The sequence below is a fragment of the Anopheles moucheti genome, chromosome 3, assembly GCF_943734755.1.
Source record: "Anopheles moucheti chromosome 3, idAnoMoucSN_F20_07, whole genome shotgun sequence".
In the NCBI taxonomy this organism is placed as follows: domain Eukaryota; kingdom Metazoa; phylum Arthropoda; class Insecta; order Diptera; family Culicidae; genus Anopheles; species Anopheles moucheti.
In genome coordinates this window covers 50,246,062-50,270,023 of record NC_069141.1, presented here as the reverse complement: position 1 = coordinate 50,270,023, position 23,962 = coordinate 50,246,062, and the positions used below count along the sequence as shown (strand labels likewise).

The 23,962-nt window shown below is 42.4% G+C and overlaps 6 protein-coding genes and 1 pseudogene across 7 annotated transcripts; 3 read left to right on the top strand and 4 right to left on the bottom strand.

Moving 5' to 3' along the window:
• Window positions 1-178: 178 nt before the first annotated feature.
• On the bottom strand, window positions 179-7,328 carry LOC128304174 (activating transcription factor 7-interacting protein 1). 2 transcript variants are annotated; one of them, XM_053041331.1, is made up of 4 exons: window positions 7,257-7,328; window positions 2,183-4,763; window positions 1,474-2,105; window positions 179-1,393 (listed from the first exon to the last, which is right to left on the bottom strand). In XM_053041331.1, exons 2-4 carry the CDS (start codon window positions 4,738-4,740, stop codon window positions 978-980), a joined length of 3,606 nt encoding a protein of 1,201 aa, XP_052897291.1. In that variant the 5' UTR covers window positions 4,741-4,763; window positions 7,257-7,328; the 3' UTR covers window positions 179-977. The 2 variants fall into 2 exon arrangements, with proteins under 2 accessions (XP_052897291.1, XP_052897290.1); XM_053041330.1 differs by lacking the exon at window positions 7,257-7,328 and adding an exon at window positions 4,864-5,078.
• A 1,029-nt stretch (window positions 7,329-8,357) lies between these two features.
• On the top strand, window positions 8,358-9,370 carry LOC128304376 (transmembrane protein 223). Its single transcript, XM_053041556.1, has 2 exons — window positions 8,358-8,853; window positions 8,924-9,370. Exons 1-2 carry the CDS (start codon window positions 8,448-8,450, stop codon window positions 9,217-9,219), a joined length of 702 nt encoding a protein of 233 aa, XP_052897516.1. The 5' UTR covers window positions 8,358-8,447; the 3' UTR covers window positions 9,220-9,370.
• A 104-nt stretch (window positions 9,371-9,474) lies between these two features.
• LOC128304672 (H/ACA ribonucleoprotein complex subunit 3) lies at window positions 9,475-9,879 on the bottom strand. The gene is made up of 2 exons (XM_053041881.1): window positions 9,752-9,879; window positions 9,475-9,674 (listed from the first exon to the last, which is right to left on the bottom strand). The coding sequence occupies exons 1-2, from the start codon at window positions 9,803-9,805 to the stop codon at window positions 9,534-9,536; spliced, it is 195 nt and encodes a 64-aa protein (XP_052897841.1). The 5' UTR covers window positions 9,806-9,879; the 3' UTR covers window positions 9,475-9,533.
• Window positions 9,880-10,098: 219 nt separating this feature from the next.
• LOC128303917 (transmembrane protein 170B) lies at window positions 10,099-13,106 on the bottom strand. Its single transcript, XM_053041004.1, has one exon. The coding sequence runs from the start codon at window positions 12,453-12,455 to the stop codon at window positions 12,042-12,044; it is 414 nt and encodes a 137-aa protein (XP_052896964.1). The 5' UTR covers window positions 12,456-13,106; the 3' UTR covers window positions 10,099-12,041.
• On the bottom strand, window positions 12,892-14,564 carry LOC128303916 (uncharacterized; annotated as a pseudogene).
• Window positions 14,565-14,970: 406 nt separating this feature from the next.
• Window positions 14,971-16,427, top strand: LOC128303790 (craniofacial development protein 1). The gene is made up of 2 exons (XM_053040850.1): window positions 14,971-14,998; window positions 15,143-16,427. Exon 2 carries the CDS (start codon window positions 15,154-15,156, stop codon window positions 16,030-16,032), a length of 879 nt encoding a protein of 292 aa, XP_052896810.1. The 5' UTR covers window positions 14,971-14,998; window positions 15,143-15,153; the 3' UTR covers window positions 16,033-16,427.
• Window positions 16,428-19,338: 2,911 nt separating this feature from the next.
• On the top strand, window positions 19,339-22,304 carry LOC128304007 (cysteine dioxygenase type 1). Its single transcript, XM_053041121.1, has 4 exons — window positions 19,339-19,443; window positions 20,583-20,939; window positions 21,554-22,025; window positions 22,091-22,304. The coding sequence occupies exons 2-4, from the start codon at window positions 20,647-20,649 to the stop codon at window positions 22,100-22,102; spliced, it is 777 nt and encodes a 258-aa protein (XP_052897081.1). The 5' UTR covers window positions 19,339-19,443; window positions 20,583-20,646; the 3' UTR covers window positions 22,103-22,304.
• The last annotated feature ends 1,658 nt before the right edge of the window (window positions 22,305-23,962 follow it).

Here is a 23,962-nt window from a genome sequence, read left to right as displayed (position 1 = left end):
CTAAAATGATTTAAAATAATAATTGATAATAATATTAAATAGTAATTGACTGCTGATCGATTATCCTTTCTAGAGATCGTATGGTTAATGTGTAGTGGTTTAACAATTAATTTTTATTACAATACTTTTATGTGAATAAACAATAACTTTTAAAATTAGAAACATATGAATGATTTTAGTGTTGACCCATCATCTTCATCTTTTAAATAACGTACAAAGCTGCAAGTCCTGTTATCTGTGGAAGTCGATTAATCAACATGAAGCCGCAGTTGGCCAGATAATCGATGTTTTACTGTAGTATACTGTATTGTGTTGCAAAATTAAATAGCAAAGATGTGGTGTAAAATGCAACCATACTGGTTGACGCCTTTATTACATAATTTGTTGTTTTAATAAGTTTACATCCAAGGAACGCTGTCTACGATCTCCACTACCTGGTTTATGGTTCAGTATCCCCTTGTACATTTGTGGGCATGTCTTGTAGACACGTAGAATAATAGCCGGGTTTGAACCTGGCCGGGCAGGGTTCTCGCAAATGATGATGGGGAAAAATTCATCGGTTTATTTTTTTCAATAATTTCAATAGATCCTTAATTGTGTTATTTTGTTCGACAGAGGAAGTACTAATTTGCTACGGTAAATTAGTTAACTTCTATCAAGCTTCAACAGGATCTTCATCTCGATTTACTGATTATTTCACAAAAGACGATTAAAGCGCAAAACATAAACAATGATAATTTTGCGCTCGACACCACTCGACGGCGTAATCGTCCAGTAACTCGAAGCAGAATAGTTGCGCCGTTTTACATCACCGAACACTTGTACCAGCTTCTTAATGTTTACATTACAAATTTGTATGTTTGCCTAACTTCATTGCCAGACCATCATTTCATATCTTCTGCCGAACTTGCTAAGTTTGTTGCCTATTAGTAGTACGGTCATTTAGAAGACTATGACTTATTCATGGTTGAGTTTATTCAAACATTAGACACGTTGGTCTCGTTCCAGGTGCGCGGATCGCAGAACTTGCCGACTCGTTTGTGTACGTCGATTGCCCGCACTGCGAAATAATACCTTTGGCCCTCTTGGAACTGCGTCAGGGTGACAGCCATCGGCAGAAGCAACGCTTTCACATCTCCAACATGACGCCATTCTTCCAGAGACGTAGGCATGGACAACTCTTGATATGCGTAAATTTGATACGTTTCTATATCAGCATGAAGATCCGTAAGCGAAGGCATTGTCCATGAAATAACAATGCCAGCTTGTACGTTGTTGACACATATCGATGGCTGTGGAGGCGACAGTTTCCAAGTCGGATCGCTGGGCTGTGGTCCTGGAGGCGGAAGCGGTGCCAGTACTGGTTTGATTAATACACGTTTTTTTACCACATCTATAAAAAATGTTAAAAAACATTTAAAGTTAAACAGAGTTTTTCATTTTAAAAAGGACAATTACTAAAATATATCGCACCTGTTGATGAAGCAGGAGGACGTGACAAATTACTATTGTAGGTAGGATGGCGCGATGGTTGAAGAGGATTGTTGCTGCGATTCACATTCAGTGGTGCTCGAACAATAGCGTTGTTAAATTGGTTTATATCTCCAGCTGCAGCACTGCTAGCGACAGTAGGAGCAATCTCACTACCGTTCAGTGTGTTTATCCTCGGTTGAGTGCGTTGAAACTGGTTGGAAGCAATACCCGGATTATTTGCTTGGCTCGATGTTGTTGCTGTAATTGAATCGCCCTGTGAAGGTTTCACCCGTTTCACGAGTATAGATGAATGTAAGCCCTCCTTAACAGCAGTGATGTCGTCTTCATCGGTTAAATCGATTAACGAATCGTTTGCAGACGAAGAAACCCTAGTCGGTTGTGAAGAGTTTGATTTAACCTCAGTCAATTGTATTGTAGTAGAGTTTATCATGATAGGTGTAGCTCGCGTGCCTCCGAGCGGAACAGCCTGATAACTCTGTGGAACCGACATTTGAACGTTAGCATTCAACGGTCGGCCCTGTTGAATCGCTGCATCACTTGTTCTTTGCCGAGTTGCCGCATCCAATGCCGTTAAGGCTGCGCAACCATCCACAGTCAGCAGATCTGTACGACTGTGCAAGTAGAATTGTAAACAAAAACGTTAACAACAGCTCTCATTGGATGAACAATGTTTCGAATCAATACTTACACATTCACTTGAGGTTTTCGCTGCTGTGCTTGCTGACTTTGTTCGTGAATCTGCTGTACTAACAATTCCTGCTGCTGTCTAACCTGTTTCTCTTGCTGTGCCTGTTGATACGGGGACAACGGTGGTCGCTTAGGAGTGAATTTGTGAAACTTTTTGCGAACGGTACTATCCATTCCACCCGCAGTCCGGTTAGCTGCCGGGCTAGTGTTGGTCAATGGATTGGTAAATCTGGCAGTGTTGGCAATAGACGTACCAGGGCCACCATTGTTAGGCACTGGTGCCATTTTTACTGTGTTGCCCACCGTAGTGTTCAAGGTGGTCGTTGCAGTGCTGTTGCTAAGCTTCCCAGCCTGAGAATTCACGGTTCGTGTCATGCCATTGGTCATAGGACTGTTTGGAGTGATGCGCGCAGCAGCCATGGGAGATACATTGTTTGAAAGCTGTGAACGAATTACATTCGACGATGTGTTTTGCTGTCCACTGGGAAACGGTCCAGTAGTAAGCTGAGAAGGTTTGTTCGCCGGTTCGTTAGCTTTACTACTCTGCGCCCTGTTCTCAATGGTTCCATTCGTCACCACTGTCCCTGTGACGGGTAGATTATTCTGTTTTTCGGGCACAATTTTTGAGTAGCTTGACCATGGTTTATTAGAATGTGTCATTTCCATTGCGGGTCTGGAAACTTGCAATCCAACAGCGCGAGTTATTTTCACCGGCGCTACAAAACATTTGGCGCGCTTCTTCATATCCTCTACAGCTCTTTCGGCTACTAACTTCAAACCGTCGTAGTGGCTGGACATATCGAATATGGTACGCTCGTATCCTTGCAGCTTTGCCGACTGTCTCTTAATGATCTTGCGCAATTCTGCGTTTTCACCCTGATGAACTATGGCTTCACTTATTTTTTGCAAAACCAATTGTTCCAAATCAGAGCGAGTCATCAGTGAGATCGGTTTGTTGAACCGTCGCAAGAACTCCATCGCCGTTGGGCTGGTTTCCATTTCTCCTTCAGTGGAATGGGCCATTGGGGTAGCTTCCATCTTTTCTGCTGCAACAGAGGCAGCAGACTTTGGATCTTCATCCGCATTCTGGACGGACGTTTCGCTGTGTTGGTCCGTTAGTAAGTTATTTTCTGGCGATACATCTGATTTTTTGTCGTTTGTATCCACTGCTTCGTTACTAGTCTCTTCCGCCTCGTCATCATCGTCATCTATCACCAACACTTCAGGACAAACTGAGGTTTCTATGGCATGAACATTTTTCTGACCGCCTTCTAGGATGCACTGTTTCTTTTGTGAACCACCATCTAGCGAACCGTTGCTGTCATTTGGTGTGTCACTACTACCTATCATCATGGCAGCTTTTGATTTGTCAAGGGATGCACCTGCTGACTTCGACTCAGATGATGACAAGTTTGTCTTGATTTCCGAATGTAAATTTAAGCGTTCTGTCTGAAGCTCCGTTTTTTCCCCAGATTCTTCAGATGCTTTTCCGTTTTTTATGGTATCGTTTTCTATACCGCGAAACGCAGAATCAGTTTTCAATTGTGGTTCCGGATCAGTTGCCATCGATCGAGCTCGTTTTCTCGGCGGCTCTGAACACTGTAACGCGTCGTCACAATTTTTGTTATCTCTTTTTTCTGAAAGTGTCGCAAAATTATCATTACTTTCCAAAGCACTTGCTTGTTCTGCACCGTCCGACTTGTGGTTAGCACCGCTACCATCATCACTGCACAGAGAGTTATTAGATCCAGTTCGATCTTCATCGATGTCCATCTCCTGTTGCCCCTCTAGTGCATTAACCATTTCTTCGAGCAAACATTCGTCATCCACCACAATTGTGTCCATTTTCGAACCGTTTTCATCTTGATTAGCAGCTCCCTGATTTGTTGATTCTTTCGCAATCTCTCCTACCTTACAATCGAGGTTGCTGCCAGAGGTCTTTTCTGTCTTTGAAGCAGTCAACATGTTATTCGCTGCTTTAGATTGCTGGGTTGCTTCCGCCAGTTCTTTTTCCGCGTTCGATGACGCTCTTTGCGATGCAAACGCTTCCTCCTGAGCCTCGAGCAACGATTCCAGCAGTTCCTGAGCCGTCATTTCGGAACTAGGTTTACTCGGTACCGGTGTTTTCACTTTTGACGGGGTAGTCATCCTTTCGCTGCTTGGCTCATTAACACCCGAATCTTCTGCACTGGACGCACCTGTCAAATCGATGTTTTCCACCAGCGAGATCTCTTCCCCATCTGCAGCCGACAGGGCAGATGTTTCTTGCGTTGTCAATGTTGAACATATCGTTGTTTCATTTCCCGTATCGTCACATTTGTCATTTGCATTTGGGACCGTTGTCTCGATAGGCGTTATACCCGAAATATCCTCCGTCTTCTTTTCCTCGGTCGCAACCTTGGGGGCTTCATCCTCTTCGCTATCGCTTATGAGCAAAGCTGGTAAATCGTCATTTTCCCGTACGATCATCCCGGGTGACTTTTCCGGAGCTGTTTCTTGTGATGTTGGCGAAGATTCTGCTTCGGTTGTGGATGAAACCGGCTGGTCCACATCCATCATTCTTAGCTTCGCATAAGCTGTATCTGCAAGAGAAACATAACAAACCAATCAGATACGAATTGCTACAGCATCTGCAGACTCGATAAAGCTACACATAAAGCTTTTTTCAATTGCTTTGCAAACCTCGGCTGATTAACACTGTCAAACACTTATTTTAATTAATACACAGTCAACATAAAACAGCATACTTCTAGTAAAAACCAACAAACCAACTTTTTTCAGACACCAACAACTATACCTCATGCGTTCGCGCGTCGTGCTGTGTCAAACACGATTCCAGCTTGCGATTTCAGGGAAGTGCCTTTGGCGTGAGCAGGAAGGTTGTTGAATTCCTATCTCTTTCAGTCAGATTGCGAGAGGAGAGAGCGATATCGAAATGATGGGTGAGTTTGTAGTTGTGACATCCTATAGCTGCTTCCCCTTCCATGCAAAGGACAAGATGGTCTAACTCGGATACTGATCTCCAAAAGGAACCTACGCTTAAGTAAATCACAGCATAGAACTTATATAATACTACCTAATGCTACCCATTACTACCACCAATCCAGCACATATTGCGCTACAGTGAATGATCATAGTAGCAAATCAGATCTCCGGTATCAAATAACGGAAGAGCAAAAAAAATCGTGAATTGGAAATATAAGTTTTCTAATAATATACACTCCACGGAACGGATACGGAAACATTTGCCGACTGAACATTTTACGCTGCATCGTGCATTGATCGGTTCATTTGAGTAAAAAAAAAGATAGCATCCTTTCACGATCCCTCCATGGATCGTGTTGAGAAGAATGCGCGCGTAGCGTGAAAAGAGCTCGCTTCGAATTGCACATTGTAGCATCGTTGCGGCGTTGCTACATTTCATCACGAGTTGCTGTGGTGGCGAATATTTGTAGAACCAACATTTCACAAATACATTCGCAGGCAAATCTACCACAACCATACGCTTCTCATACCGTTTCCGGCCATAAAAGCAAAACTCTTTCTCGGGAAGAGCTCAGCTCTGGTTCTTGATCATTAATTGCATTTCACTTCATCCCAGACACATTCGAGCTTACGCCCTTTTAAACTACTTTCGAGTTTTCAAGAGGTCGTAACAAATCGCAATACATCTGTACCCAATTACGGCCATGTCTAATATAAACGTAACACTAATACATAAAAACGCTTTTCTTATTAGCGGCGATGTGGCAACGAGTGAGCGGCACACTTTGGCATCTTACAGCAAAAAATTGTGCGCTATTTTACATAAATATCTGACCTTGTATAGCTTCCGAACGGCATCATATAACATGCAATACCCATGTATATACATTAATACATTTCGTTTGAGTTTTCTAAACAAAAGCCGTCTTTGTTTGTATGTGTAGGCGTGGCCTACAACATAGCTACAAAAACCCCACTGTACGTCAAGCTAAGAAAAGTTTTGCATCCTCTAGGGGTGTATGGTGAAGCAGAATACATCATTGATACCAACCGATATGAATCAAAATATACGTATATCAAGCGTGTGCAGAACCAGGATGCGAGCTTATAATGAAACAAAAGGCAACAAATTTATCATACATCATTTGAGCAAAGCATTCGACATTCTTCCAGATTCCAATACTAACCAACGCGAATGAGAAAAGTACATTCATCGCACCATCGTCACAGTGCCGACGAATGATATGACCAACCGCTATACTTCTACCCATTCTCTTCTAAACGCCTTTAAATTAAAGCAAGCTAAATCTATTTTACGAAAAGCCGTTCTTTGCTATGGAAACGACATAAGTAAAAAAAGCAGTAAGTAAGAAATAGACAACTCTACTCAGAAACTACCAATGTTTCATGTACAAACACAACAAAATGTTTGGCATGGTGTTCTCTGTCGCTAGTTGAAAGGGACATACGCTAGACTGGTAAGGCAGAGGAAGCGAGCCCGAGTAGAGGTAACCACCAGCGAAGTCCGGTTTCCTTTACGATAGCTGCGCTCGCTACACCATGTGTGTCCGTAACTTGCTACGTAGTGTGCGTGTTTTGGTATCACGCACACTCGCGCGCGCGTTTCTATTACCTGTATTCTCAATACAGCAAAAGACAAAAACAAATGATGATACTCCGCTTAAATGAGATGAATCCTATATAAGTTTTTGCAGTTAACTTATAGCGGAAATCATCGCAATGAGCTAGCAATGGATAATTAGCAGTGATGTATGCATACAAAAGTGTGTACATGGTTTTGTAGGCACGATATATTAAATAATAAATATCAATTGTAGATCTGACCTATATGGATACCTGCTAGCAAGGGTAAGTGTTTGACACAACTAAATATATCTATTGTTATTAGACAAAAAGACTCTGGTGTGAAGAAAAAGTTTTGATGTTTTCAGAAATTTAGTAAAAATCCAAGTATGCTACATGAAACCGCTATGAGCTATATTGAAATATGCCTATAGAGATGCAAAAAATGATTATATAGTGCGACATGATATGATTGCTTGGTAATACAATATAATGTTGGTACATACTTGATACTAACTTCCGATCTTGTCGCTTCTGATCTGGTCGCTAAAGCCGCACGTCCGCACTGCACAAAGGCTACACAAACACTAATGAAAAGTGATACTGAAATATTTTTGTATGGTTTTTTTTTCTTTCGGTTTCTGGGAAGAGTGCCCAAAATCGAACCCCCTCTTTGACAGCTTGATTTCTCTTCTCTCTCACTCAATTCATTTTTCTCACTCTATCCTAATCGTGTCTTCTTTTTTTCCTTTTGCACTCTCTCCTCTCTCTCTCTCTCTCTCTCTCTCTCTCTCTCTCTCCTTCTCTCGCTTTCTCTCTTTCTCTCACTATCTCTTTCTCTCTCTTTCACTCTCTCTCTCTCTTTCTTTCTTTCTTTCTCCCGCATTATTTGTGGCATCCTGTTTTTTTCATCTTTTCATATTAACCATATCGAAGGAATCATTAAGTAATCTTCAAGAATAACTGTTGAATTATCCAAAAGCTCGAATAGTAGTAGCCTGCTTTTCCTAGCCAAATAGAAAATGTTCATTCTTACTTTGTCGATCTACACAAGATGTTAGCCAATTGCTGCATTCTGAAACAGCGTAATGTTAAGCAGAATTGCAAGAAATTTCATTTCTGGCCTTTTCTTTTCTTTTCTTTGAGTTTCGTGTTTACTTTTGTTCGGATCTGCTGAAGGTGAACAAAACTGTATGATGTTTTTTGTTATAAAGAGATCATTGGTGCACTGCACACTAGTGGTTAAAAATTTCAGTACGCTACACGGGAAGGGTTTATCATTTTCTTGCCTATTAAAACTCATCAATACTACTTTTTTCGGCTAACATCTTCCCAGTTCCAGCCAAAAAGGTGGTTTTAGTTAATTCATATAAATAACATTGGCAACATCGATGTCCAAAAGTATCGCAGGTAATGAAACGCATCAGCACTACTTACAACCTTTGTCGGTCAGCCGGCCGAGTATATTTTTTTCACATTTTCATACATTGTGGCGTAAAATTATTTCTATTCTATTTTAACAAAAATTCTAAGCACTTCATTTGATCTAATGTCACCTCAGGGACCGCGCCCACTATCCCAATGTCGCCGGCAGGGGTGATTTGTTGGCTAAACATAAACAAAAGTTGCGAACTTTGAAATGCAGTTAGATAACAATTGTTCTGTTGAAACCAACTAGGAAAGCGATAGTAACGACGATGATTCTAAGGCTACTCTCATCGGCCAACGGCCACTTCGGTAAAACCATTGCCAGTCTGGCCAATGCACGAACCTGGTGTCCAGTTCCGGGGAATATGTTTCAATCCGTAATATGTCGGCAACGGTCGACACAAGTGCCGGCAAATCGTGTTTACGATGTGAATACCAAAGTTCCGAAGGATGTAATGCTGTTTAAGTACGAAAACCCGCGATTCTTCAAAATGTTGAACATTTTCGCAGTGTCGCAGTTTCTCTTTTGGGGCTACCTATGCCACTTTTCATACACCACCCTAAAGGATGCTCCCGTACAGGAAGAAGGAAAGGAGGATCTTCCATGGTACAAACGGGTGAATTTGGGCGAAAATAAGTATCGCAATGGAATTGCAATTATGTGCTTTTTCATAGGTAAAGATGCTGCCTTGTATATGCTGAAGTTCGACAAACAAGTTACCAACGGAGTACATTTTATTTGCAGGTTACGGTGTATTGTTCGCTTCGTGGATATTCACACTGCGATCCGTGCGTTATTTGGTGTTACGGAAAGGTGGAGATAAGGTCAGCGTCATCACGTATGCTCCGTTCGGCACGAACCGCATCATGGATGTTCCGCTGAAGTATGTTTCTGCGCAAGAGTCTAGAGAAGCTGCTCGTGTCACTGTACCGGTAAAGATCAAGAACAAGGCATTGTTTTACATGCTAGATATGCGAGGGGAGTTTACAAACACTAAGCTTTACGATTATACGGTCGGTTTAAGTCGGAAGCTTAAATAGTGTAAAATAAATGTCTAATAGGAAGTTACATTGAATTGTCCTATATTCTCGCCGGTTTTGCATTTTTTCGTCTTGTTGGATGATTCACGTATGCTCTTATTTTCTAATTTCATTTCTTTCCCTCCGTTTTTTGTCTTGCTTAAGCGTGGCCTGATCAGTAACATTCAAATTGTCACTGCTAGCGTAGTGTTAGCTAAGATTAGATCTAATTCACTTGTATGTTTTGATTGCAAAATATAATTATTTAAATACAAATTTTAAATCCGGGTCTTTATTTCTAATAAATGCAGTGGAAACTTAAACATTTCAGATAATCAGTAGATTGGTTCTGGTTTTTGCGTAAGTAGCAATCCGAAGCGCTTCTTGATGATGATCCGATAGCGCGAGTACTTGTCTTCCGGAGAAAATCTGGCCGGGTGTGCCGATTGTGTCGGCTTCCCTGATGTGTTGTTTTTCTGCGAGTGATGGAGAAGACGTGATGAAAAAAACATTATAAAAGAAATAGCCTAATTTACAGAAGCTTTCTTATTACCTTCAGCGTGTAAACCCGCTCACCATTTTCATTCAAATCGTACATGAGATACATTTTGATGCTTTCTGATGATCTGATCCGACGCGATGGTTGCGTTAATACTTTTCTAAATGCACGTGCGCTTTGTTTACGTTTCGTTCGTTTTGACAATCATCGCTTTTTTCGCCGCATCGGAAAAGGTCACTAGAGTGAGGGTGTGACACTTTCAAAGAGAGCGAAAAATCCAAACGTGCGGACAACTAGCTCACGTGTACACGCAAAATTGCCTCCAACACAAAACCTAATTCAACTCAACTTTTCTGCCGTTAAGTAAAATTGCACGAAAACAGTCGCATTTCTTATTGTTCTTGAATTGATTCAGTTTATTTCCATATTTGCTTTTGTGCAGCTGTCGCTGCACTGTTGATAATCGCTTAAAACTTCAAGTCTAACCTCTTCTGTGAACCTCATGGCGAATAAAACGATAAAAACAAATATACATACACGAATTTCATGCCGCTTAAAATAAACATAGTGCTCAATTGCGCTTAAAGCTAATGAAAACTATTCTCCCTGCACATAAAAATATGGAACTCGCAAAATATACAAATCAAACTCTGTCTTCTACAGCTGCTACTAACTATAAGTAAAAACATACAAACCCAATCTGCGTAGGACTCCGAGGAAAGTTACGCTTCTTTCCCTGGGGATGCTTTCGCCAAGAATCACCAAGCTGCGGATATCCTACTTATTCTATGGCTCTGCAGCAGTTAAGAAACGCCCAATAGCTTGAATCTATTCTGATCGACACCGCACCCAGCGTTACACCTGTTATGGGCGTTGTAGAACAGTATGGTGTTTAGTGATGTGCTGTTTAACTCATCTTTGGTAGCATGATTTTGCCGCACAGAGCCATTTGAAACAATCCACAATTCCCTCGAAAGAAGCTACCGAGAATGTTACGAATCTTAATTTTAAAATAACACATTTCCTTAAATACAACACTCCGCTACTAGCGGCAGAGCTTTTGTTTTCGCATAAATGATTGATAGTTACATATCTAGAGCTGTTGTGACTTATAATATTTGGATCACTATTTCTCGATTCGTTTTTCATGTCATTGATTACTAGTAATTGTGGCTATTCATTATTGATTTCTCTAAATCCGAAGCCGCTTCGAAAGCAAACACACGCACACAGATGGACATACATGAGATGTACAAGCCGTATTGGTACTTTTCCTTTGTTGGGCGTTTGTTTCCTCCTCACCGTACATTCTATGCGTCTAATCCCTTCATGTCACCGGGCGCTTAACACCGCAAGGATGCGAAGGATGCTTTTCCAATTTGGTTGCTTGTTTCATATCGTTACCGAACGAAAATCACATGTTTTTACACGACGTACTAGGCGAACGTTCGTAGATGCCGCGAACCGCATCGTGTCAACTGAATCTGCCACCTAACTGCACCATGTGCAGTACGCGAACGAACGCGTATGGTTCATGCGTTACGTACGTTTCATTTCCATCGATTTATTAGTTTATGTCACTGTCTTTTGTACAACTAACGGTGGCTCTACTACCGTGGAAGCTATTGCCTACTGGTATTTTGGCCGCCGTTCCGACAAACGGTATGTAGTTTTGCTCGAATTAGTTCATTTAGAATTTGCACTAATTTTTTGTTTTAAAAGAAGACAAGAAACAAAACAAACATTCTCGTCGCTAATGATCGTTCCTCAGTTCACGTGCCATGAACCGACTGTTGCCTGCTTCACCCGTTATGGCAATAATCTGGTCTGTGTTGCGAGTTCTTTTTTTGTTTCTTGTCAATTATCCTAAGCTCAGCGTGGTTCAAATGCTTTGATTACACCACCTTCGCGATGCTTTTTTTGTGATGTGTTGTGATGTGTATCGTTTGTTTTTACTACAATGTTTTGTTTTCTACAGTGGATGTGTTGTATTTTCTTGCGTTACAAGCTAACGATCGAAAACCGTTGGTGCCCTTGCTTTGCTTGGAATTTTGATTTCGACCGCCACCACCGGCACTCTACCAACCGAAACGAAATATGAGCCTTCCCTCTTTCTGGCGAATATTCGCTAAAACGCGTCCTCAATATCACAATCATACCAACACGGGTATCAGCAAAATACCAGTCTTCCAATAGGACCCTCCGCACAGTGCAGGCAGAAGGTATTTAAACAGAGACGAAGTACATCAGTACGTTCGAAGGACAGAAATGAAAAAGATGGAAGATAGCAGAGAGAATCAAATGGACAGGCAGGTTGGCCAGCAGGTTGATGGCGGGCGGTCCCTTACAGTGTTGCCAAGATCCGTGTAAATCCGAAGCAGGCGGACACGATCGTCTGCCCGACGCCCCAAATCATGGCCGCGATCGGTGACATCTGAAAGTTGGAGGCTCTGTGTACAAAGGCAATGACGGTACTGCTGACGACACCACCGGTCGCCGGCGATAGGACGCCCATCACGAAGATGAAGATGGAAAAGAAGCGCCCGAACTTGTGCTTTCGCAGCGTCACAAAAGCGATGACGGCGGCACACGTGTGCACAAAGATGGACGAGAATAGTGCCCACAGGAAAATGTGATACCACATCTCGACGAAGGTGCGCAGCGATGACGTACCAACACCCTTTAAACCGATTACATTCGCTATCGTGTCCAACTCCGAGATACCACCGCCACTACTGTCTTTGCCATAGTACATCATCGCTGGTGCTCTTGGAGGGCAGTCCTTAAATTCGTTCACCCTCCGATGTAACTTCAAGCTGCTCAACTGCTGAGCGCCCACCCTGAGAGTGGTTTTGTCGGATGATCCGTGTAGCGCAAATACCTGTTCTCCGAACAGAATTTTTCTAGCTTCGGTTGCTACTCTTTATGGAGCACTGCGGCGCGTATGTTAATGATTGTGCTGCCTCTAAAATTATGATACATACATCAAATGATGGTTAGAACGATGAGAATGAAAATAACTGAAAAAGGATTATGCACTACGATACAAGATGCGGCGCAACAAAGCGACACGTGCTGTTTGATGGAAATAGATACCACGTTAGCCGTAGAGTCTCCGTGATTAGGATGATAACAGCGCTCAACAGTTCTAGTGCATATATATCATAAACTGTCTTGTTCCGGCCTTTAAATACCAGCTAGGCCTAGTGCACTGGGGGCAAGATACTTGAGAGGCCTGCAATCGATCTTCGACGGTGATGAAACCTTTCGTACTGCGGCTGATCGATAAGGACTGTGAGCTTCGTAGACCAGTCTACCTTGCTGCTTTCGGGTAGCCTTTTCCCCACTATTCCTCTCTTCTTGCAAGACGATTAAAATTGACGTAGACTTCTGTTGTTGGTACAGTAAACTGTTTGATGACAAACACGACGACGATAGCGACGAGAACGCAACAAGCGCTGGCTTAGAAGGCTTTGGTACGATTGACGCAGACGGTAGATTCACGCACGACCCTACAGATGTTAACCGTGGTAGCGGTTTCGATGAACTGCTGCTATGGTCCAGTACGGTTGCTACGGGTGCAGCAGCGACGACAGCGGCAGCAGAAGATAATGGTCGCAGCAGATAGTGCGAAACTAACGCACCACTGTGCACCATTGTGTGATTCTGTGTGAAGCAAAAAATAAGAGCAAATTAATTTCATTGAAATGTAACAATTATGAAAAAAAACTATGAGTGCATCTGCAGGAGAATCGTTCAATCCAGCGAAATTACTGACGAGATTTGTTATCAACATGATCAACATGACACAGTAAAACCTTGTAGCAAGGATTGCTGATATATAAACAACCGATAACGTGGCTAACCATTTTAGCACATCAGCAGTTAATTGTTATTTTTTTATAACAAAGCAGAAATTCCATGAAAAAAAGAATCTCTAAATATTTACTATCAATGAATGAAGAATTCAGATGACAGGTTGTAGCGATAAGTGAATCTGTACCTTTGTATCAGTATGTTTTTCTGCTACGGTTCCTTCCGCTACCTTCATCCGCTGGATGCTCCATTTATCGAATACCGGATGACTTATTCCCGTTCGCTAGTTGTTATCGTTCCTGGACGAAGGACACACAGTTGTTTCTCGTTTAACTACTTATGTTCCGCAGTAGAACGCTCTTTTTTGTCCAGCTAGCATCGGTGTGAATAAAATACTCAAACTAAATCTTCGAACACCAATTTCAGGACCGAGTTCGAGTTTGTTCGCCGCCCAGAGCCCTAGGAGTGATCGAATAGGTCTGGTTATTTGATATTGTTCTTCATAATTTCCCACACTGCACAATCGTCGCGGCCTACTTATTTGTTGTAGGCTATTTAAAACTGTTGTTGTTTTTGTTTCGACGATACCAAAGCGTACTGCGGTTTCGTTAAAACATTTCACTTTTCAATCGATCCAATCCGCCCCAACTGTATTGGCAAATAGTTAATCATCGAGGCTGCCTCACTTGATGCGCGGTTGTTCCACACCATACAGACACTTCTATTTCGTCGAATCACATTTAGTGGTGCAATAATGTTGCGGAAGCACGGATTTTCGACCTTTGAACTGACTATTTTCCAACGCAATGCAAACCAAACAAAAAAAGACAGCAGGACCTTCCCAAAACACTGCAGCGATATCGAACGGAGCGAACTGCACTAGATACACGGATACACATTAGGGCAGGAAAACACAACGAGATCGTTCCGATGCTAAGCACTAAACCATCCGAAGCTGCAAGCTATCGAACGTTTTTACTTGCAACAGCAAACCATTGCCATTTTCATACAAACAGCCAAAGTATGTACACGCCAAACACACAAAAAAGAGTTTGTTGAATGAAGAGAAGTGTGTGGAAGGAATTCTTCTTCTTTCCTGAGTGGAATTCACACAGTGTTTGTCGATACAATTCGTGTGTGAAGAGATGTGTGTGAGCGCGTGTGTGGGAACGACATTTGTTTGACAGTTTGGTACCGTGTTCCGTTTATTGCTCGTAGTTCAATACTGTCCGATTTGCGAAATTTCCCGAAGATTGACAGCTTCGTCCCTTGCTCCGTTCCCTTTCATTACCTTTTCTATATACACAATCCATAAAGCTTGAACAGGCTCAACATTTTGGCCGGTTCTTTATTACGAAAACCAAGCGGAGCAGCTGTTTGGCTTTCTGCGTAAGCAAGAACTTTACTACAGCTTAAGAAATAATACATATACTGTTAAAATAGTTAACCCTTTAAGCCTTACCGTAAAGGCAGTAATTAACACAGGTAAGGGTGTTTCGTGCGGAATGCGGTCCCATCTGCATGGTAGATAGCTGAGAATGCAAGGCTTTTATCCTACTTGCTGTCCTTTCTATTGCTTGGTTTGGTTTGGTGAAACTAATGCTGCACTTTATATTTCATAACTGTTAGGGGTGCAAAATATGAACCAAGAAGATTACCCCAGCGACAGTGACGCTAGTGATGAAGACTTCCGCCCAGACAAAGAAGAGGCAGATACCGGAAGTGAACTAGAGTCGAACGCCGAAGAAGAGCCTGAGGATTCCAGCGAGCAAGTCGAAGATAAAACCTCTGCCACGGTGCCAAACGGTGGTAAAAAGCGCAAACGAAAATACAACACAGATGGTGGCAACAGATCAAACTGTGCTAACAAGCGGTCTAAAGCTCAGGAGAAGGATCAACAGTCCGACGAGGAGAAGGACAACGAACTGGACGAGGAAGAAGAAAAGCGTAGAACAGATGCATTGTGGGCGGATTTTCTTGGCGGTAGTAGTAGCAACAGCACCAGCAATACAGAACAGTTGGACAGGTCCACTTCTGTTCGGAACAGTAAAACTAAGGACGAGGTGAAAAAAGTGGTTACGGATACAAAATCGGCACCCAGGATGCCGAAAGCGATCGAGAAGGAAAAACCAACCGTAGCCCAACTGTTCGAATTTGCTGGTGAACAGATAGTGCTGAAAGACGACAGTAGCAGAAATACTGCTAACATCAAGGAAGAGGCGTCGTCTTTGTCCAGCGTATCGAAAACATTGGCACTGAAAAATGCCGCAACACGGGGTGGTAGTGGCTTGGGGTCAGTATTAGATCAAATCAGTAAAAAAAACAAACTGAGCACACTGGAGAAAACGAAGCTTGACTGGACCAGCTTCAAGCGGCAGGAAGGCATCGAGGAAGAGCTACAAACTCACAACAAAGGAAAGGATGGGTTTCTTGAGCGGCGCGATTTTCTGGAGCGGACAGATTTGCGCCAGTTTGAGATAGAGAAATCCTTCCGACAGACGAAACGAAGCAACCGATAATGCAAATAATGGGATGCGTGCATTTAATTCCAGCTTCGATTCACAGCTTCATAATGTTCAATGCTCCAGTTAAGTAAAAAGTATGCAAACTCAAACATACTAAAACTATACGTGTAATAAATAGACGAAGCGGTCCGAGAGGTGTAGCTGATAGCGGTGGCGATTCTCTCACACAATAGAACCGATAGAAAATCCCGTCCGAATCGTTTTCCCATAAGAAAGTTAGACTATCCGGTAATGTAATCAATTGAAATTTAGTAAGCCAGTTATGGCAGGTATATGCTCAGTAGGTCATTATCCCAGAAAGAAGAACCGACTTGTATCAGTGTATTCGTAAAAATATAACTAAATCTTATCATTTATATTGTATCCACATATAATGTAATTGCAAACATGGTGACAAATAAAATCGCTATTGTATTTAACAATTTCAACTCGCTTGCCTAAAGTTGCTTATAAAAGATATGTTTAGTAATGCAGGTAGTCACTGAGATACACGGTTCCTCTTATGCGGATTCGGAAATACGCGATTTTTGGAAATTTGACAGATGAGTCAGTTTATAACATAAAATCTAAACGAAAAGGTGTAAAATTGGTTGAAAATAGCCTCGTTTGTCTTATAAAACAATTGTTTTTAACTGCAATGTAAAACGAAATTGCACCAGGATTCGACTTACGCGGAAATTCGAGATATGAGGTTTTTTTCCAGGGTTATAGTGGTCCGCTGTAATGGCGCATCTTGGGGACTCCTTGTATACGCATTCTCCATATTACCTTTCAGGGAGTTATCTGAAGAGTGGTCAGTAATTTCCATTACATATTAGTATGTAAGCAGTGTTAAATTGCAAATTTAATCAACCACTGCTCTATGACAAACAAGCTATTTGTAGTATTTTGTGTAGTGAAGTGAAGTATGCTCCACTAGCTACAACCAAACGGGTCATACATATCTCGCACAACTATGTCTTCGTCACGGGACGTGGTGTGATATCATTTTCGTCTAAAAATTGATTACTCGTTGTCTTGACTTTTGATAAGGTGCCCAGCCATGTAATTAACCCGCGCTGGTAAACAATTACTGGCTCTGTAAATGGGTTTGCATCGCAGGGAACGGTCTGCGGGAGAGCGGGTCGATTGTAAGCCTTGTTGTACACCCGGTTTGAAACACGCGCAAATAGGTCACAACAGCAAGCCTGCCGTGCGTGGTAAACAAACAATAAACAACCTTTTTTTCTTGAGAGAAGTTACATCAAAGAAAACAATATTGGAAGAATATTGGGTGTGTTGTTCGTTCAAAGCTTGGATTATCTAAGCGAACGATTTCGATAATCAACCGATAAGACAAACTGCTTGCTGAACAAGGTCGAACGATTGCGTATGTGTTATTGTCTAGCGTACATAACATTTACCGTCGAATTTTATGAGGATGTTATGCTTAGGGACATTAGATATGCTTGATAACCAGCAGCAGGAACCTTTTCCAACTTTTGATACAAAACCACTTGTGGGAAGAATCCATGACAATTCTTCTTTATCGGCACAATAACCTCAAGAGGTCTAGGTCTGCCATTTCGGGCTTTCAGTGACTTTATTTACCCGTAGTTTGATAGTCTAATCCTGCGTCTGGGGGATTGGTTAGAATGTGATTTTGTTCGGATCCATTCGTGTGAAGGCGACGCTACCATCATGCCACCGGACTGCCCAAATCCTGTTTCCTTGATAATAATGGTTACTATGTTGTCATACAACAGGACTGGTAAAAAAATTCAATCCGGACCAATCTCTCGTACGCAGGACTGACTATCCAGCTACGGATATACAAAGTTCAAGGATCGCCCGAAATTTCAGTCCTAGACATCTTGAGGTTGTTGTGTCGATAAAGAAGAATATGTAGCATTTATTTGAGATGTTCATATGATCCTTTCATTGTTTCACAACGAGACGATACAATCTAGATACATCGCTAAGCGCCCAGATACAGAGACAATGAAGATGGAAACAAGCAAAGCATCAGATGCATTTGATTGACAGTAAGATAGCGCAGATTAATTTGACCATGGTGTGATGCACTCGTCTTTGTCCCCTTTAGCAATAATGTGCAATGCTTGCCTGAAGGCGACGTGTCCTGCAAATGAAGAGGTTCTTCTCGATTTCTAAAACAAAGTTCCTCTTTGGGCATCATCATGAGCAATAATCTCGGTTTTGTTATTCTTCACAACTCTATCGCGTTGTTGATAAGTTCCTAAATGAACGATTAAGGAATTTCCATTCATGCAAACGAAAGAAAGGAAATACCTCGACCTCAGCTGCAAAACCGGTTTGTGGCGGAAAACGTCGTCACAGCATACGCTTGTCTTCCTCATTATCGGACATGATTATGGTGAGGATTTTTCGGACATCAACGCAAAAAAGCACTCTATGCTTTTGTCTGAAACAGTAGGACAGCCCAACAGCGCTGTGCATTCTTCAACGAGGAATTCCGTTCTTCATTTGAGGATACTTCCTGGGCTCCGTTGAGCCCTTATCGCACGGGGTGCATCTTCACCAAATGGTCGGGTTTCCCCCTGCGCACATTGAGACACACTCCCATACGCAAACATGCAAATGATCGGTCACAAAGTCCACGCACGCGAGCCCACACACCGATGTGTTACCTGGGCGCCTCTCTCTATCGCTGTGACTGTGAGTCACCCACCGACGGGCAAAGAGCCACAACATCGCATCGGATATGCCCAAAGGGAAAGAAGGGCTCGCGGACGCAGAGCAAAACAGGTGTGCGCCCCTTAAAACCGACGGACGCGATTGGACGCACGATGGCATCGTTTGGAGGTGCGTCCATAGCCAGTCGGCTGAGTCTTGTTTCACCCCGGTTGACGTTGCACCAGCGCCGCCTCACTACCTGGTCAGTCCCTTTTCCTAGCAGGTTGTTGACGGTGGCACAGTATACGGCTGTCCGGTTGTCGGTCGTCAGCCGCTGATAAGCGGCAAGTTTATGTACGCGATCGTGATGCGGCGCGCGCAAACGAGATGGTGCGATGGAGAGGACGGAAGATAATTGGAATTGTGCAAAAAAAGAGGAAAAATGTTAAATTCACCCGCGGTACGGGCATGTGCGGCCAGTCGCTGAGCGAGTGTCGAGAGGAAACGACTATCCTGAGCTTCGAGAATTCCCAAGTCGGGTTGGTTTGGTCAGTGATCTACGACCACTTGAGCATACGTAACAAATATTTGCTGCATCGTGTTTGCACACGGATTTACTATTAATTGAGCGCCCTTTTTATCCTGCAAATTCTGGTAATAGTGGTAGCGGGTGAAGTGTTTTATTTTCCAACAAGTGCATAAGGCCTGCTGCTGGCCATAGTTCAATTGCGAGGGGCTTTCTAGAAGACTCAAGAGACGACGTTACACAGGGTAAGCTTTAGGTGGTAATTCCCTCACTTTATGGTCATTCTCGATCGCGAGCTAATTAAGTGTGAAGCTGTACAAAGTCTTCTCTCTTTTCGATTGTGTATCGAAGGATTCGCATACTTAACCTTGACCATAGGGTCGTCCCTTAGGCCAAGGGGGTGTGCTCGCCACACTCAAGCGAGAAGTTCGCGTCATGTCATGTGAAAGTCCACTACTGTTGGAGTGCTAACAACAAGCCGCATACTGGAAACCCTCAACCAGATGACGATGGAAAAAAGAAAGCTTTCAGTAAACTTTTGTGTTCATTTGTACAAGCATACAAACAAGATCCAGATTGTTGTTGCCAGTTTGTTTTAGGGAAATGTTGGTACACACGAATATTTTCGTTTGTTTTATTTCAAAGGTGAAACCCAAACACGTGCGATGTTGACGATACAGAACACGAAAGTACTCTGTGTACAATCGTGATCAATACATGGGTAGATGTAAAACATTATAACTGAGATGGTCAGCTAAACATTGCTTATAGGTTACATCGATTGCACCATCAAATGTATCAGATCAGTTTGACCTACGAACAAATTGTTATTGCAAGCTGATAAAGATCCGCTTGAACCTGTCTTCTGGATCTTGCAAGGAAGATTAAGTTCCGCAGGTTAGGAAGCCGTCACTTGCAGCAGCCGTATAGATTCCAACATGGCCGACTGACATGAACGAAAAGGCATTAAGATTGCTGAACTTTATGGTCTGTGGAGGTAATGCAAATTCCAGCATCGATTGTCATTGGAAGAGGCTTCATTTGCACAGCTATAAGCAATGCTGCGTGTAGCGGCGATGTCTTTTAAAAGGCATTTCAACTTGCCCAATATGGCGGCTGGGTCTAATAGTAGGGTTCACAAACCAAGTGTGGCCGAGAACCACAGTTATGGCCGCTCGGTAGATCACGGGCTGGCCCCAGATGCAACGAACTGCTTCTTCGTACCGCTGGCGCAATCAAGTTTCTGTTTTTTACAGACCCTTGCACGTTTAAAAAAGCAATTAAACTCTTTGACCATTCAATCGATCCAGCGTGCCCCGCAGTACGCAGTAATTAATGTGGTTTTGTATTTGTTTACGGTGTTTTTTTTTCTTACGTTCAATAGAATCACAACACTTATTGCAGCGTCGTACGGTGTCGTTATCAGTCGAGGAAACATAAAAATCATAATGACGTCGCTGGCGGTAATGGAGCTAAATAACAACAACACCAACTGTGTTGGTGATGAGAGCAGGAACGAGGATGGCGAAAAGTATCTACGCGAGCTAACGAAAACCTTCACCGGCATCGACAAACCGTTGAAGAACGCGAGAAAGTGTGAAACGTTGACCGATTTGATCGGAGAACTGCGCAGAACGTTCGACTCGGACCATGTCAACATTGAGTACGTGAACCATCTGATGCTAAGCTATCAGTCGAACCCGGCCGAATGGCGAAAGTTTGCCAAATTTGACCGATACCGGTAAGTAATGGTAAAGGGAGTGGTGTAGTTGGACTGTCCTTGGTTGCACGAATCCGCTTAGTAATCTTCGGGGCAAAGATAAGCAATTGACGACGCCTAATGTCGGCAATAACACAACTGTTTTGATTAGATGTAGACATTGATTTATGGTAGGTCGATGGAACTAGCCCAATACTAGAAAATGTTCGAGAAGGAAATATCTGAATTCCTTCAAAATCTTGTAATGTAATGTCGTTGAATGAGATTCGAAATACTAACATCAAAAATATTGACCGCATTGGACCATATTTTTATCAGGGACAATGTCTGCAGCCTCCAATATCGCATATATTAAATAGGATGTCAACTAGCAAATTGTCCCACATCATTGATTTGATTCCGATTTCGGCTGAAATGTTTGGCAATCAAAACATTACAACCAACGATAACGGTTGATTGTGCTGTCCGCGAATTGGATGGATTTATCTCACCGATGAGCAGACACATTTGGAAATATTTTCCAGTCATTTTACTACGAACAACATCGTTATTTACCTCGTACTATCTGCTGGTGAAGCTGTACGTTATCATTTTTCGCAACGTAACAACTTATGCTTCTGTTTATTTTCTACCAGCTACACTAGAAACCTGGTCGATGCCGGAAATGGCAAGTATAACCTGATGATTCTCTGCTGGAACGAAGGCCATGCCTCGGCGATTCACGATCATGCCGATTCGCATTGCTTCATGAAGATGCTGAAGGGACAGCTGATGGAAACGCGCTACGCATGGCCCAAGGATGCGGCAGTAACGGAAGACAGTAAGGCAGACATCGGCAATGGCCAGACCGGGCAGGAAGAGGTCGAATACAATGGCGACGAGCTTGAAGAGCTTTCCAGGAGCACGCTGGAAACAAATGGTGTGTGTTACATTAATGACACGCTTGGTTTGCACCGGGTGGAAAATCCCAGCCACACCGACGTGGCTGTCTCGTTACATCTATACTGTCCTCCGTTCGATGTGTGCTCCATCTTCAACAAACAAAATGGCAAGCGTACCAAGTGCAAGGTTACTTTCTGGAGCAAGTTTGGCAAACGAGAATCCAATGTAAGTTGATTTTCGATGCTGTAGGTAGATGTCGATCGTAACCGTTATGCTCGTTTTTCCCCCAGAACGTGAACTAGTGTTGCGTTGCTCAAACCGTTGGCATACATCGACTGACGATCGCAAGTGATAGCGCGAAATGAATGGATGCATGATATTGATTCGCATTTCTACTAGTTAGTAATTCCTCCAAGAGAAACGTTGGGCTGTATTTCAAATAAGATAATTATACGAGATTATTGTTTAAAATGATAGGCTGCCCAGTTTTCGGGCACGAAAGTTTGTTACGAATTAATAAAATGGTTATACAGATCAGATTGTTTTGTTATGCTTAACTCGAAAACACTTCTAATTAGACATTCAAGATTTTGAGAAACTACATAGGTATAAAATCTCATAAGGAGTAATTAATTTTAACAGTTGAATATAGCTTATAATAGTTTGAAGATTGGGGTGGTGCGGTGGTGTATTTGGAAGCGACGTTGGTATTCGCACGACATGACTGGTTTAAAATCGCATTTGGACCAATCACCCGTATACAGGACTAATTATAAATTCATCGCATCATCGTCATCACTCCATTGCCCGTTAAACGCCTTCGCCATTGTCCTTCCACACATACGGGGCCAAAATACTTCAGAGCATCTTCCTCTCGAACTAAGAAGGGGCTAAGATTCGGTCTGTTTTGGCCAAAGCCCACAGCCAGCAGCCTAGCGCGCATCTAAACATTAATGTCTGTGCTGACCTTTGATCCAAGATTGGTGAAATTTCTTACGACTTCGAAAGTGAGCTTTGAAGGGGATGCGACATGTTCAGGAATAAAGTATATAATTATGATAATTCAGGAAAAAAGAAAATGTAAAGAAATTATTAGTCTCCGAGCGAAATAACGAATGTAAGGAATTATTAAAGCTGAAAGGAATGATAAGTCTTACTAGTTGTCCCTCAAGTTAGGACACGTCCTAACATTCTGCTAAGTTTGGATTTGTTAGCAAGGTCGCTGGAGTTGCCACCATAAACTTGGTTTTTGCCTCGTTGATCTCCAACAGTTAGTAGTGCAGTCCAACTCGAGGTTTTCCGCCGTCTGCTCATTTTTTTGCTAGTTTCAACTACAGTGGAGCGTCGATTATCCGAGTGCCATTTAACCGGGTGCCTGATTATCCATGCAGCTCGGTAATGATAGTTTCAAAGTAAATTTTACATATTTCGGCAACACGCTTGACGGAAAATTTTAAAAACCCTATTGAATATTATAAGATGAGCTCAATCTCAGACTCGAACTACTATGCATATTTATATTGAATCAGCTGGCGACTGTTTCATATCATTCCTGTAACTCATAATAAACTAACTGTACTAAGATAATTGTGGAAGTGTATATTTTGCACTTTTTCGCACTATATTGCTTGATGGCGGAGAAGAACTCTTCTTCTTTATCGTTAAAGATGTAGACCTATTCATAGTGGTCCAGTTCGGTGAAGAGAGAATTCATCCACACCAAGCACTTATCGTATTTAGAGCAGACATGTGAAGCTACAGCTATATGAAATTCAATTTATTGAACATTGGTCAATATTTAAGGAAAACAAGGTACAACACACAGAAGCAAAAGTTAGAAATTGTTTTAAAAAATAGAGGCGTAATACTATTTGCATTAACAGCCCATTGCCCAAATTACCACACAGCAATGAACTAATAAATCGATGTTTTGTGATAGGAACATCACATGCTGATATCATCTACTCTGCATTCAGGGAGGGAGGGGAGCAAAAAACGCACTGCGATTTAACAAGTAACCGTGGAACGCTAGGTGCCATTTAACCAGGAGTCTGATTATGAAATGTGCTGGTGAAAATGTGAAATCTGCTATCCGCAATTTAGATTAATTGTAGTGAAATTTTTAAGTTATTTTTTTTTGTACGGTTCTCAGCTTAGACGAG

Coding starts and splice junctions, on each gene's coding strand:
- LOC128304174 (XM_053041331.1), bottom strand. CDS start 4,740: ATGATGGATGTGGACCAGCCGGTTTCATCCACAACCGAAGCAGAATCT. Junction 2,106..2,182: donor CGAAAACCTCAAGTGAATGT/GTAAGTATTGAT, acceptor CTACTTGCACAG/TCGTACAGATCTGCTGACTG. Junction 1,394..1,473: donor TCCTCCTGCTTCATCAACAG/GTGCGATATATT, acceptor CATTTTTTATAG/ATGTGGTAAAAAAACGTGTA.
- LOC128304376 (XM_053041556.1), top strand. CDS start 8,448: ATGATTCTAAGGCTACTCTCATCGGCCAACGGCCACTTCGGTAAAACC. Junction 8,854..8,923: donor AATTATGTGCTTTTTCATAG/GTAAAGATGCTG, acceptor TTTTATTTGCAG/GTTACGGTGTATTGTTCGCT.
- LOC128304672 (XM_053041881.1), bottom strand. CDS start 9,805: ATGTATCTCATGTACGATTTGAATGAAAATGGTGAGCGGGTTTACACG. Junction 9,675..9,751: donor AGCGGGTTTACACGCTGAAG/GTAATAAGAAAG, acceptor CATCACTCGCAG/AAAAACAACACATCAGGGAA.
- LOC128303917 (XM_053041004.1), bottom strand. CDS start 12,455: ATGATGTACTATGGCAAAGACAGTAGTGGCGGTGGTATCTCGGAGTTG.
- LOC128303790 (XM_053040850.1), top strand. CDS start 15,154: ATGAACCAAGAAGATTACCCCAGCGACAGTGACGCTAGTGATGAAGAC.
- LOC128304007 (XM_053041121.1), top strand. CDS start 20,647: ATGACGTCGCTGGCGGTAATGGAGCTAAATAACAACAACACCAACTGT. Junction 20,940..21,553: donor GCCAAATTTGACCGATACCG/GTAAGTAATGGT, acceptor ATTTTCTACCAG/CTACACTAGAAACCTGGTCG.